A 13866-nucleotide genomic window follows, 5' to 3' on the forward strand; every position below is an offset into this window, starting at 1 on the left:
GACTGTACCACGTTCAAAACCATTTGAAAGTGATTTATGGTCACATATCGCAAACGTAAGGGGGGAAAATTGTCCAGCGTTTAATCATCCCCGACTTAGAGCCTCTTAGATCTCCTTGATGAACACCCAGTCAGGAGAAGATGTGTTATTTCATGTATTGGTCTCAAATTAGGTTCTCGCTTTCTTTGCATTCCTCTGCCAGACAGATGGGCTGCTTTCAGCCAAGGTCAGAGCTGCTGCTTATTTGTTTGACTTTCTTATCGCTGTGTGAGCTTCGTGTTGAATGTAAAAAAAACAAAACAGAGGTGCCTTCGGCAAATCCTTCGTGTGCTTGAACATTTACATACTTTTGCGAACAACTAGGGGGTAAAATGTGTTTGGCATGAATTGTTTGCACACAGTGAGAAAAAGAGCGTTAATGTCATCTTTAAGAATATATTTTATTTTTCTGCGACACGGAACTGTCGCTAAAAAACAAAATCCTCCTCCATGTTTGATAAAGAAAACAAACTGTTTGGAAATGTTGTTCCTTGATGGACTTTTTCATTTAGTCGTCCCTTAGTGAACGCCGTTTAAGAATTAAAAATAAATCAAAGATGCAGTATTTCAGATTGCTGTACTGCTGTCGGCATGATCTGTAACATTATGTCATGATTATTGTGAAGCTTTGGAGTCCGATTTCTGCCCTTTAGTGTTCAAGCAAATGTATAAACGTAGATAAAAGGAGTGATGAATATTTGTTGAACACGTTGCCGGACATCTGAGTGTTCGCTTTGACATCATGATCAATGAGGCCCTTTCATCGTGATCTCATATCTGCCCGAGAGAAACGAGACCAGTGAGCGCCTACACATGGCAAAAAATAAACAAATAAAATAACCTCACACACTTTATCCACGTGCTCACTTTAGATCTCGAGCATTGATGCATGTTTTGCCACAAAGGGAGAAGATTAACTCGGATTGCTTTCTTCTCTTTGACCCGGATGCCCTTATGCGACGTGTTACTGTAAGATCCTTCCACAATAAATAGTGATTCATAAATGTTCATTTTAGTCTCTTCAAGTTGGTTCTGAGGGTTTGGACTTTGCATACAAGGTGTCAGCATCGCTCTTCAGCTTGCAGCTGGAGCTACTCTACCAGCTTTTTTGATCAGATCTGTTCATGAGCAAGCTAAACAAATATGTACTTAGACATTTTTGGGAGTATGATTATAGGCATTAGTGTAAAAGTGAGATTTGTCTGCCAAATATGGAACTAGTAGGCAGTTAGCTTAGCATTAAAAAAAAAAAAAAAAAAGGAAACTCTAAACGCTATTTTCCACCGGTTCCATCTGCTAGCAATCCATCTCCAACCCGGAATTGATCGCCGCCGTTAAAGCCATTGCTTCGTATCCCACCGGTTGCGCCGCGGCGCGTGTCAGCAGCGTCCCAGGAGCGGGCTGGCGCTCCGAGGCGATAAAGTTAGGCGACGAGTCTTCTCTTGATGGATGCCGGACTGAGATGGCGACAAGCTGAACAGAGCAGATGGGCCCAGATCGAAGGTCAGACGGAGGAAAACGAAGACAACGCGGCCAATTTTCAAAATAAAACACCCATCTGCAGCCTCCCGATCGTGTAACACATCGCGGCATCACCTTCTCCTGTGAAACAGTTACCAAATAATTAGGAGGATTGATGTTTTTGAATGACTAAAACCCAGCGAGTTGTGTTAACTTTGTCTCTAGGCTGCAACACAAAGTGGAAAATAACAACAAAAAAACACAACAATTGCACACAAAAAAATGAAACCGTTTACAAATGTTTATCCACGTTAGAACCACAAAAAATCTAGGAAATGTGACCAAATCAGGAAGCTTCGCTTCTGAAATTGCTCCCAGTGGGATATGCAGCTGTGAGGTGGACGGAACAAAATTGCGGCGCTCACGGGACATGAGGGACCTGTGCTCGCTGGACGAAGACAAAATAGTTAACTCGTTCAGACTAACTTTTTCTAATCCTTCTGCTGACCTTAGATATTTGTCATACAGATGTAAGAGCGGTAACAATATTCCCATTTAACTCTCTGCCAGACAGCAAATAAGCATTCCTCCTAAAATGCAGCACAGCTCCTTTCAAAAAAAAAAAAAAAACTAAAAAAAAAACACCAGACAGACATCCGGTAAACTTAACTGACGAAAATGTCTTTAAATCTGACATTTGGATTCTTTTTTCATTTTTTATTTTTTTAAGGCCCCCCACACTCATAAAGCGTCATGCACTCATCGTAACTGCCAATTGGAAGCTTAGTCACTGAAACTAATTTCTCAGAGCACTCACACTCACCCATGAATAAATTCTGCGATAATAACGGCCATCGTCATCTGGAAATCTTGCACACAGCGTTAACAAATTGCACCCCCGCCCCAGTCCCACCTAATCTTTCCACAGGCTCGCCCCCAAAAAAAACTGAAATGATGAATTTCTAGTCTCTTTCCATGTATGCAAGAGCTTTGAAGACGATGCTGCAATGAAGCAGAATGCATAATGCATGAACTTAGTTTTGAACGCCATGGCGTGCCAAACGTGGTAATATTTAGTCTTCCCTCCCTCCGCGTTTCTCCTCTCTCACCCCGTTCTTCCTCCCTGACTCGCTGCACTTCCTCTCCTTATTTGGGCTAGTTTGTTACATCCTCGTCCATTGTGTCTTCATTTAATATATTATTGCTTTTGTGCTTTAGTGGGCCACCGCTGAATTGTAGCCGCAGGGGCAATGAAAGGGAGAAAGGGACAGTGCAATTTTCGTGGGAGGGAGGGGGGGGGGACAAGTTGTAGCCGGGAAATACCCTGTCGAGATAAGACTGGCTTTTTATGTATGCCTTGTGAAACACTGGAACAATGTGCTTCGGCTTTGCGTGTATCTGTCTTTTTCTCCTTGTATGCATTATCAGAAGAAAGAAAAGAGGCAGACACACTGAATGCCTGTTTTGTTTTGTTTTGTTCCTCAGCCGTGTCTCTTGGGTCCTCCGGGTGCTCTCTTTACCCTCAGTTCTGATTTTCAAAATCTTTTCTTTTTCTTTTTTTCTTTTTTTTTTTGCCGAAGCACCAACTCGTCCGCTTGTGATTGCACGCACTGTACCCTACTGTAGCTCACACAGCATGTTCACTAACGTTTGCTAAATTCCATCATCAAGGAGGTAGATGAACCTCGATGCACTGCGCACCCTCGGCGTGCCATTTGGAGCCCGGCATCACAACGGCGCTCAGCATGCGAGCGGAGTGCAGGATGTTTGTTAATTATCTGCACTTGCGTCAGGGAGCTACACGCTGTCTTTCCAAACCCCTTCGCTCCTCTCGCCCTGCTGAGTCAAGGCGCATCGTCGACATATTGGGCTTGTGCTGTCTAATTCCCAGTCAGGGCTTAAATATTCAAAGCTTTCAGATGCCACTAATTCCTATCTTTTGTGTTTTTGTGTGTGTGTGTGTTTGTTTGTTTGTTTGTTTGTTTGTTTGTTTGTTTGTGTGCCTTTTTCCTCAACAGAAAATATCCCGCATCAACGACATAGTGAAGCAGGTGTTGCTCATATTCCCACATTTCTGTCTTGGCAGAGGGCTTATTGACATGGCCAAGAACCAGGCGATGGCCACGCTCTTCAGCAGCTTTGGTGAGACGCCACGATCACAGAAGGGAAAGGAGAACATATAGGAGAATATCTATCTTTTACATGAAATTATTTTAGTGTGACATTTAAGGTTATAGATATATTCATATTTTCATCAATCAAAAGTAAAAACATCGGTCAGTAGAGAAAGAGTTTGATGACTCCTTTGATGACGAATATAGTAGCATGTTTATTAAATATTACTCTCTGACTCACACTGGAGTGGAGCTTCTCTGAGTCATGAGAAGTCACAAAAAAAATAATCAAATTACAGAAATAGAAAGGTAAAGTTGTTTGAAAATGACCAATTGTTGGGCTACTGCTCTTTTGTCTTTTGTTTATCTCTGGGTAAAGTCACTTTATAATGCATCTTTTAATTTGGATATTTATCTTTTTGGATTAAAAAAAAACACACAAAAAAAACGTGCCTTCGAGGCAGTTTCTCTGACTCAGTAGTCAGTCTGCTGTGATAAACCAGCAGCTGCAGCTGTTGTGTTTGTATAACTTTCCATTCGCCTACATTTTTGTGCCTCTTTAAATATTTATTGTATTAGTCCAAACAGGAAGTCTTAAGTGCTGCTGCTTTTTTTTCTTTCTTCTTCCCCCCATTTTACTAGTGCAAAACCTCAGTGATGTCGTTTAAATACAAGGAACAAGAGGAAACGTAGTTTGACGGTGTAGTGCATGAAAATAACCAGAAACTCTCAGTAAACATTCCTCCTTGTGTTTATCCTTCCAGTGAAACATTTGCACAACCAGGTTTTGGACCATTTTAAACCTGCATTGTTTACATCCATGTTTACTCGCTCGCCGGCTTATGCTGAGCTGATTTATATGGCAACAAATCACAACACATGTTATTTCAAGGCACTTAACATAGTGAAGTATTTACAACAGAAGTTTCCAACATTATACAGAGGAACCAAACATTTCCCAGGTAAGCAAGCGGCTAGGAGGAAGAAAAAAAAAAAACAACCCCCGGGAGTGGGAAGGAAAAAACTCCTTTTTAACAGGAAGAAACCTCGACAAGCAGCGACTGCTATGAACAAATGGTTATCGCGTCAACCATATGCGTGGGAAAAAAAACCAAAATATACATATAAAAAAATATAGTTACATAGAACTGCTGGTGGTGAAGAAAAAGTGGTGATAAAATGCTCTGGAAATATTCTCCCTTTGCCCAAAAAAATAAACATTCATGTATTCAACCCTGAAATAAGACTACTTTAAAGGCAGGTTAGTTCTCCATGGAAAAAAAAAAATATATTTGACCACTGACACCTCCTCTCGAGCGCTACCCTCTCTACATGAGTTCAATTTGGACAGGAGAAAGGGAGCTGTGGTCGTGGAGGTGGAGCCGCAGCTGGGGGGGGGGGGGGCGTCAAGAGGCGAAGAGGCACACGAAGGAGGAAGAGGGGTCTTATCTGTCGAGAGATGCAGCGGGAAATAGTGGTTTGAGGAATCATTTGCAGCGGTGGTGGAGAGCAGGAAGAGAAAAGCAATCACTACTTAAAAGGGCTGGTGTGGAGAGGGGCTATTTACCAGAGAATGAGACTGAAAGCGCTTTCGTTTTTCGTGTCTCCTTTACTCCCCCTCCCACCCTCGGGCTCAAGGGGTTGGAGAGGCTGAGAGGAGGAGGAGGAGGGAGGGAGGGAGGGAGAGAGGGAGCAGATTTTAAAATGGTGAACGTGGAAGGCTGTCACTGCTTTACTTACGTGTTCATTAGCCAAAAAAATAAATAAATAAAGGCTTCAACTATAAAAGTGCAGCATGTCAGTGATTTCCTCACATGACACAGGTGACAGCAATTTTGTTATTTTTTTTTTTACTTAAAGGCTAAGTGGCATTTTAAACTGCTGGCTTTCACCAGCGAATGCGTCTCAGAAACACTTCAAAGAGCTGACAAAATCCAGCTTTGCACTAACTTTTGACAAAGATGTTTCTGGCTGTACATGAAAGAAAACACACATCTATTAATTTCTTTATGTTTTGACAATGTTCCTGCGAAATCATCCTCTGAGCCTGTTGATAAGGGCCAGAAATTATCATAAAACGACGCCTGGTAACAATTTATTTAATTACTAACCTTCTCCTGGGTGGTTTTTGTTTGCTACCTTTCTCATTTCTTAATCAGGAGAGGACCGCTTCAAAGACCCACTGAGCTGGGAAATGGTGGGAAAAAACCTCTGTGCCATGTCCATCCAGGGAGTCGTTATGTTTGCCATCACAATCCTCATCCAGTATAAGTTCTTCTGCAAACCAAGGTCAGCAACTAATGCTTCTTTTCTACACCAGAATATGACCTCACACTACTTCTTTGTTAATGCAGCACTTTGTCCATGTTTTTCAGAAATCAGTAAAATGCTGTGTATTCATTTTAAAACATCTGTTGCACCTTGAACGTGTTTTGCCAAATTGTCCGATATTCCTTTTTTGTGTGCGTGTTTACTTACTCTGAAAGCAAAGTTGCCATAGAAACCAATGCCTGTGGCTTCTGCTATTTACTAAAATTGCAGAGATTGTTTCACCGAGCTTAAACTTTGACCGAGATAATTTGTCATGCGAGTTCATGTTAATTTTAATGAAGGGTTTTACGCTGACTGCGTTTGACTCTCTCCGCCAGACTTATTTCAGGGAAGTCGTCGTCTGCAGAGGAAGAGGATGTGGATGTCGCCCGGGAACGTGAGCGGGTGTGTGAAGGCAATGCCCAGAACGACCTCCTGTGGATCCGTGACCTCACTAAGGTGTGTTGCTTCGGTGCACGACACACTTTTAGCCCTGGTTATTCAGTCAGGCCTTTCATGTTTTTTGATTCTTTTCTTTTCATCACCCAGTTCTTCCATAACATGTAAGACTGTATTTAAATATGGCACATGTAGCCACAAGAACAACATGAAAAGACTCGGAAAAGACTTTCTCCCTGAGGCCATCGGGGTGGTGAACTGTGTCCTCAGACCTCTCGGCCTTTTCTTGCCCGCTCTGAGCCTACACAGCATTTTATTTCATGTCCTTCAGCTGCAGAATATTTGCGTGTTTGCACTTTTACAAACAGAAAAATTGCACAGTCCACCTACACACATCAAAATACATTCAACATTTTAACACTTATTCATGACTTTATACATATATTTCAGTTTCTTTTTATCTTTGATTTCTCATTCGTTATACTTCTGTTTGTAATTCACAAGCAATGCGACGTTTTTGTCAACTATACACTTAACCTCTGCGATCAGGTGCAATTTTGTTGGCGCTGTATCGTAATAATCCTCTAACACCGCCAGTGGTTCATCTGTACACGTTGATGTGTGTGGATGGGAGGAGTTTTTTTTTTTTAAAGGGTTTTTCGTCCTCCACATTCACCCGCGTGATACCGTTATCAGGCCAAATAGGAAAGACGGTTTGGTGGCCTGCAGCTGTGCACGTTCGCGTAAGTGCACACGAGAGCCGAACCAGATTGCATTTCCAGAGGTGTAAAGGTCTGCGCTCCTGTACGGCACACACACACCCCCCCCCCCCCCCACCTTCCTCGCAGCAGGCCAAGTCGAGCGTACTGTGACGGCACATGCCCCGGCGCCACCGAGATGAGCGTTCCATCCGTCGGCAGATGTTCCCTCCCTGCGGGCGGCGTGGCAGCAGGAAGTCTCGCCGCAGCAGCCTGCTTTGCGGCTCCAGTGCCGACAGCTGGACGATCTAACAGCTTTTTTTTTTTTTTGATTCCTCGCCACCTTTCTTCGCTCCTTTTCTCCCTCGGTCTTCTCACTCTCACCGTACTTAATCTTTCACTCGTTGCTCAGACGCAGCCGTGTGCCACACTCCCTTTTGTAATTACTGAACAAGCGCTGGGTAAAACAGTCGGGTGGGTAATGTACAACAAATTGCATTGCAAAGGGGAAAATGTGAGCGGGTTGTAGGGATTGTTTCTTTTTCTACTTTAACTTGTACAGCTAACTTTTTTTTTTTTTAAAGAAAACCTTTTTATAACACAAAGGTCTCCGGGACTTTAAACATGGCTTTAAAACAATGCCAGAGAATACATTGGATTTGATTGAACTCGTCAGCAGCTGACAAGCAGCTCGGCCATTGCTCATGTGCACCTTCATCGGTGACAGCCTGTCGCTGCGATGAGACACGGTGGCCCGTCATCCCAGAAAAACAGCAGCGCATTGGCAGAAGGCGTCAAGAGTTCTTCCCGCAGTGCCCTCATTGACTCCCACCACAGCTGTGCCCCATCCATTTGGGGTGGAGATAACAAATTGATCAATGAGCACGTGGCTTCGGTGACCATGCGCCACAGGCTGGGCCCCCGTCATAAATCTAAGCAGGCCTCTGAAGCGATCGACAGGCCATCAATCATGTGTCACATTCCCGCTCCTCCCCTTCCTTTTCCCGCTGCTCTAAACAGGATCGTTTTGCTGCGCGCCCCCACCTGCTAGCCTCCACTTAGCTGCTGCATTAGCGTCGGCGCTGTAATCGATGGGGACTGTAATGGAAGTGTGTCCGTCTGTGAGCGGTTTCCAGGCCCAGTGCTGTCACTTTAACCTTCCAGTCACTCACTAAGTTGACGGGGATGGTTTTAAAGAACCTGGTGACAGCTGTTTGAATTTAGGAGACGGAGTGATGAGTGGCACCTTGGCATACTACGCTAATGTGATAACATGCAGTCTGGGCATTAAAGTACTTCAAATGAGAGTCGTTTGACAGTCACACTGTTGTGTGGTTACAGAATGAGCGTCTTTGTCTACCAAAATATTCATTTACAATGTATATATCATGTGTTGCAAATTGCCCTAAAACATTTTGAGGTTAGTTTTTGGTGCTTTCATCCACCCCCCACAAAAAATATATATTTTTTTTCATTATATTTTTGAATTTACTTTCTCAAAGTAAAGGCTACTTTTGCAGTTGTATTTGAGTTTGAGCAGTTCAGTTAATTTCAAACTGCAGAACTTGAAAATAAACATCGTGTTCTTTTCTTTGCTGAAGATAGTTGTGGTTTGAACAACTGTGCTGCTTTAAAGGGTGCTCGCACCAAACATTGATTTCATTCAGGGTTTTTTTTTTTAATGAATTGATATGTGGAAGAAAAAAAAAAGACACAAACAGTATTACAAATTGGTGTGAGGCTGTTATTTAGTATATTTATTGTCACAATAACTAATAACCTGCTACTAGAACATGATGAGTGGTGGGACGGAGGAGCACGCGCTCTTCTGACGGGGCCGTGGGGGTTTATCTGAGAAAGACCGGGAACCCCACCCTACTGTAAATCATGAAACGAATGGACCACATGGCGGTGAGTCCTTTCAACTAAAGCGTAGTTTACTGCCTGGAGTATAGCATTGCAAGCTCAAAGCCTGTTGATTTTTATAACTTAAATCTATATTTAATGGTTGCACAACTTCCGCCATGCCTTGTCTCATCTGGTTAGACTTGGGCGCGTTCGTCACGACAGCTGCGGAGGTGCTGGAGTCAGGGGGGAATCATCCTTTAATTGCCTACCTCCGTACATGTATCTGCTGCTTTGATGTAGCTTTAGCAGTGAAAACTATCACTAAAAGGTGGTATGTGCAATCCAGATTGACAAGTACTGAGTGCAGCTGCCAGATGGCTCCGCAAGAATGACGGATCTCTGCAACTCCTGCTTTTATCAAATGCTTTTGATGTGCCAACTGTGCGGTAAATTTAATGTCATTGTTTTTCAGGCTTCAAGTGGCATTTCTAAATTTACACTTGCGCAGTGGCATTCGGGATACGTCTGACTTTGTAACGGAGGATATTTGGTTTCGAGATTCTATACAGGAAATGTACCGCTCATACTGAGGAACATGTGTCACTTTTCTGTTTTAATGGATGTTCACTGTTTCACTCTCTCCCACACTCGTGTAAACACACACATCGCTCATTAAGAACTAAAACTTTTAAAAAGCCCCCCCCAAAAAAGCAGCCACTCTTTCATAACTCGAAAGGGCACAGTGCCGTCCTTGATTCTGAATGCTAAATGTCTCGACTGTCACACTCAGCAACACAAATAAAGGCCTTGTCTTGTCTTTTCATGCAAGAACAAGACAACACTGCTTTCATGCCACTTTGAAAACATATCAAACCCCGAGTTTGCCTGAAAAAAACAGAACACCTTCTGCACCACAAAGCTCACTTTGTCGAATTGTTCGTCTGTATTTTTTGGAGATTTTAACAAATTCTTTTAACCTAAAAAGGAGGTGTCTTTGCTTTCACTTTTTGACATTCTTCAGGCAATTCTGACTTTGCTGTAAATGTGCATGGATAGATGAGGCTGGTCAGCAGCAGAGGCATGTGTGGAAAAGTTTCCAAGTGAGATGTGAAACACATCCGCCACCTTTTCATTTCCAGTGTCTCTGCATGATCATAGCAGGATACTGACTCACAATCAGAATGAGAACTTTCATCATTTTATTTGTCCTTGGAGAGATTATTCTGAATAGCAACGGGATCTGGTTTTCTGTGGTTGGAGCTGCAGGGATGGGGGTGTCGGTCCGTCAGTCCTACAGACTCGATAGAGACGATCATGGTCGCCAGAGGCTGAATATTCCTGACATTCCCTGTGTTTCCGTGTAGCAACAAACAGGTCACGGTCAAAATTCAACACTATTTATTCATTTATATTTATCGGATACCTCTGAATTTAAGGAGAATTGATGTAGTTAACAAACAATATTAGTTTGTTAAAGCTTCCCTTTTCAGTATTGTTATACTGTGTTGATAAAGAGTCCGACGGCTATATGCAGTGTGAAAGGAACTGCTGCAGAGACTTGTCAACAAAACAGTTCCCGTTGGCCTCAAAAAGTATTTTAGCTTCTTTCAGCTTATTGTTTTAGATTTACTCCCCGCAACTTTATGTCACATCTCGTTCTGTCCGTGAAGTTCTTTTCTCCTGTTTTTCCACATTCTGCCATTCATTTCTTCTTACTGCTTTTACCAGTGTTGCTTGGAACATTTAGTGACTTAAAAAGCCAGTTATTCACCCAGGAGGTGGTGGAGACCAAAACGGCGCTAAAAGGAGAAAACATCAGACTTAAAATGAATCAGGCCACACACATACCTCCTGCTGGGTGTATCAACGGACTCTAACAAACAGACTTGTGAAAACGTACGGCAGTGAAACGCATTATAAGAAGTTAACATGAAGTTAGCATGTATAAGTAATAATTCAGTGTAAGTACTCCAAATTCTTCTGATTTGTCATCCATCCGACACTTCGGTTTTCTGACGGGATGAGCAGGGTCTCCAGTGTCGCTGCAGATATTTAGTCTTAGTATCTACTTGCATGTGTTTAATGGACTTCTTTAAGTCGTTTTACAGAAAGGACAGTGGGATTTTTCACCAAGGTCACACCACTGTATATCTAGACCACTTAATGCAGCTGCGACTGATGTTGGTGTCCGCACATAAAACACCGGTCACCCCGTGAGTGCGCTGATGGTTATTGAGGTTGCTGAAGTGCTACTCAAAGTCAAGGCAGCTTTCCTCGTGAACGTTGTCACCGCAGTCAAAAGTACAAATTTGTATGTCCTTTCCTTCTCCTCGCGGTGCAAGTGTCTCGGTAACTTTTTTTTTAATAGCTTTTTCCCATCTGGCTCGCCCTAAACGTTGCAAATTATCCCTTCTTGTTAAAATTTGTTTCCTTCACTTTCCCCCCGTCTCCCTCTCTTCCTCCTCTTTTTTTTTTTTTTTTTTCTTCCTCCCCCCACCTGCTTCTTCCATCTCACCTCCTCCCTGCTGCTCTGGTCTATCGCTCCATACTTTCTCATGCCATCGTCTGCTATCTTTCTCACTGTCTGCTCCCCACCCTTCCCCGCCTCCCGCCGTCTCTCCGTCTTTCTTCCCTTTTTTTTCCCCCCTTGCTGGATGGTTGATTCATTTTATTGTCTGCTCCCTGCAGGTGTACTCTCGGAAGAGCACCCCCGCTGTGGACAGGCTATGTGTGGGCGTACCTGCCGCAGAGGTGAGCCAGATGCTGACGAGTCACACAAGCACCTTTTCCGACATAACGACTGTTTGCTTTTGTCCGTGTCGCACGGCTTTCTTGCATTTTTACATGTTGCAGGGCTTTAAAACTCAACTGCGGTGCCCAAAAGGGAGAGATTATTTCATTGTCATTCAAAAGAATGAGCCGCCGGGGGTGTTTACACTTGGAAATTGGCAGTGGGAAACCAAATTCGCCAAATACGACAAACTGAAGTTTTTGGGCATGGAAACCTGAAAGTTGTCCGTGTAAAGCATCATTATAATATGTCATGTACTACACGTGGCCGTGCACGCTTTCACTGCCCCACACTCGTGCACTGTCGCTACTGCCCAAAGCTTGATTTAAACATAACCTCAAATGCTGACAGGCCGCCGTGCCTGGCGGGCTTTCTGCAGGTATTCCTCCTCCTCGACGGTGTTTACTCAAAGCCCAATGTAAATGCCAGTGGAATAGTGTGATTCACGGGGCTCTGCTGATCACACACTGAATTGCCATGCATTATTTACATCAAGCTTAGCCCTCCTCTATGCATTCACGAGCACGGGTCACAAACAAGCCAGGGATCAATGACTGACAGAAATCAAATATTCATGCCAAAGCCAGGGCACCGTAAGGAAGGGTCACATGACCGCGGGGCCCCGCCGAGACAACTTCCTGCCGCGTGCCCGCCAGAGGGAAATACAATCAGCAGCATCGGGAAGAAAATACAGAGCGAGGACGGTGTTTGTTGTAGCAATTTACAGAGGAATGCTTCTGGGACTGGTTGGGTTTTTACAGTGTCTGCCGTGTTGATTTACTGTCTGTTGTGTTGTTTGTGTACAGAATTTGTTATTTTGCTAAACACTGAACCAGTCATGCGTACACTATAAATCGTTGTTTCGGTGATATGCAGTGAACAAATGTTTGTACAGTCTAGAGATAAACTTCATTAAAAGAGGTTAATGAGGAGTATTTATTCAAAGGAACACGACATACAGAATATATGAAATGCCGTCCCGCTCCGCTCGCTCCTGTCTGATTTCCAATGAGACGTGTTCCTACAAAACACTGTTTTCCTAACGGAGGCCTCCCCGCTGTCTCCGCCAGTGTTTCGGCTTGCTGGGAATCAACGGTGCTGGGAAAACCACCACGTTCAAGATGCTGACAGGAGACATCCCAGTCTCCGGTGGAGAGGCCTTCCTAAATGGATACAGGTGAGGCGCGAACTCCCACTAGTGCTCCGAGTAACTCATCATAATTAGCCACCCAAGATGGCTGCTCAGATGGGGATCGAGCCATAGTGTGTGTGGTTTTTTTTTTTTTTTTTATAGCTCACACCCTCTCTCAGCTGCTCTGTGATACAGCTTTCCGTTGTTCCACCTCTCCCGCTCTCGCTCTTTGTTTTTTCTCGCCGAGGTACTCTCGGTATCTCTCGTACCTTCTGCCGTCTTTTCAGCTTTGGTTTTCTCTTGACTCCTCGCTGAGATATTCTCAGAAATGCTGAAGACTGCTCTCTCTTTTCTTTCTCACCTCTTGCACGGCTTGCTCATATTTCATTCCTTTTCACGTCTTTGCGCTGTACCTTGCTCGTTTTTTTTTTTTTTTGTCTCAGCCTTACAAATATCATCTTTGTACGCGCCAGAAAAATACCTCGAGACCGGCAATATGAGACTCGAGCACATGAGAGAAAGAAGCTTTGCTCCTTCCGTATTTCCAGGAACAAACAACCGCGTTCCTTTGCTTCGGCGTGCCTCTCTAAGGCAGCACGCCCGAGTACGGGTGAGAGGGAGCTGCGGTTGGTTGTGCGTCACAGGGGTTGCTGTAGTTGTTCATTTATACATCTGGTAATTGACTTTGTGTTCAACAAAGAAAGGGAGCTGAATAGAGCAAGGCCTTACACACCGGTGTTAATGTTGATTAATGCGGGTAAAAGAGATCAAAGAAAAATCTCAGAGACCTGTAGGGGAAACAAAAACCGAGAGGAGAGGAAAAGCAGATGTGAGTACACCCACTCCTCCGTTTTTCGGCTCATTATGCTTTCTGTGCATTGGCAAGAAAAATGATGGGCAGAGGAGAAAAGGCATGCTTCTGCTCTCCTGGCAATTGTTGATTGTGGGCTCCCGACGAATGGCAGCTCATACCGACGTTCGGCATCTTTTCACTGCCCGGTGTTGCCGTCTGTCGAATGCTAAGAGAAAAATTATGTTAACCACCCGTGGTGGCTCATCTTGTTGTTACAGACC

The 13866-nt window shown here is 43.8% G+C and overlaps 1 protein-coding gene across 1 annotated transcript in view; it reads left to right on the forward strand.

The window, feature by feature from the left end:
* LOC138210900 (phospholipid-transporting ATPase ABCA1) overlaps positions 1–13866 on the forward strand; it is a 144752-nt gene that overhangs the window by 105582 nt on the left and 25304 nt on the right. The window contains exons 39-43 of the mRNA XM_069170271.1: positions 3519–3642; positions 5774–5903; positions 6263–6383; positions 11558–11620; positions 12731–12837. Coding sequence (XP_069026372.1) covers positions 3519–3642; positions 5774–5903; positions 6263–6383; positions 11558–11620; positions 12731–12837 — 545 coding nt within the window. The remainder of the gene's footprint in view (positions 1–3518; positions 3643–5773; positions 5904–6262; positions 6384–11557; positions 11621–12730; positions 12838–13866) is intronic.

The sequence above is a fragment of the Embiotoca jacksoni genome, unplaced genomic scaffold (genome assembly GCF_022577435.1).
Source record: "Embiotoca jacksoni isolate LCO1_2020_lvr unplaced genomic scaffold, fEmbJac1.0.p SCAF_49, whole genome shotgun sequence".
Taxonomy (NCBI): Eukaryota; Metazoa; Chordata; class Actinopteri; family Embiotocidae; genus Embiotoca; species Embiotoca jacksoni.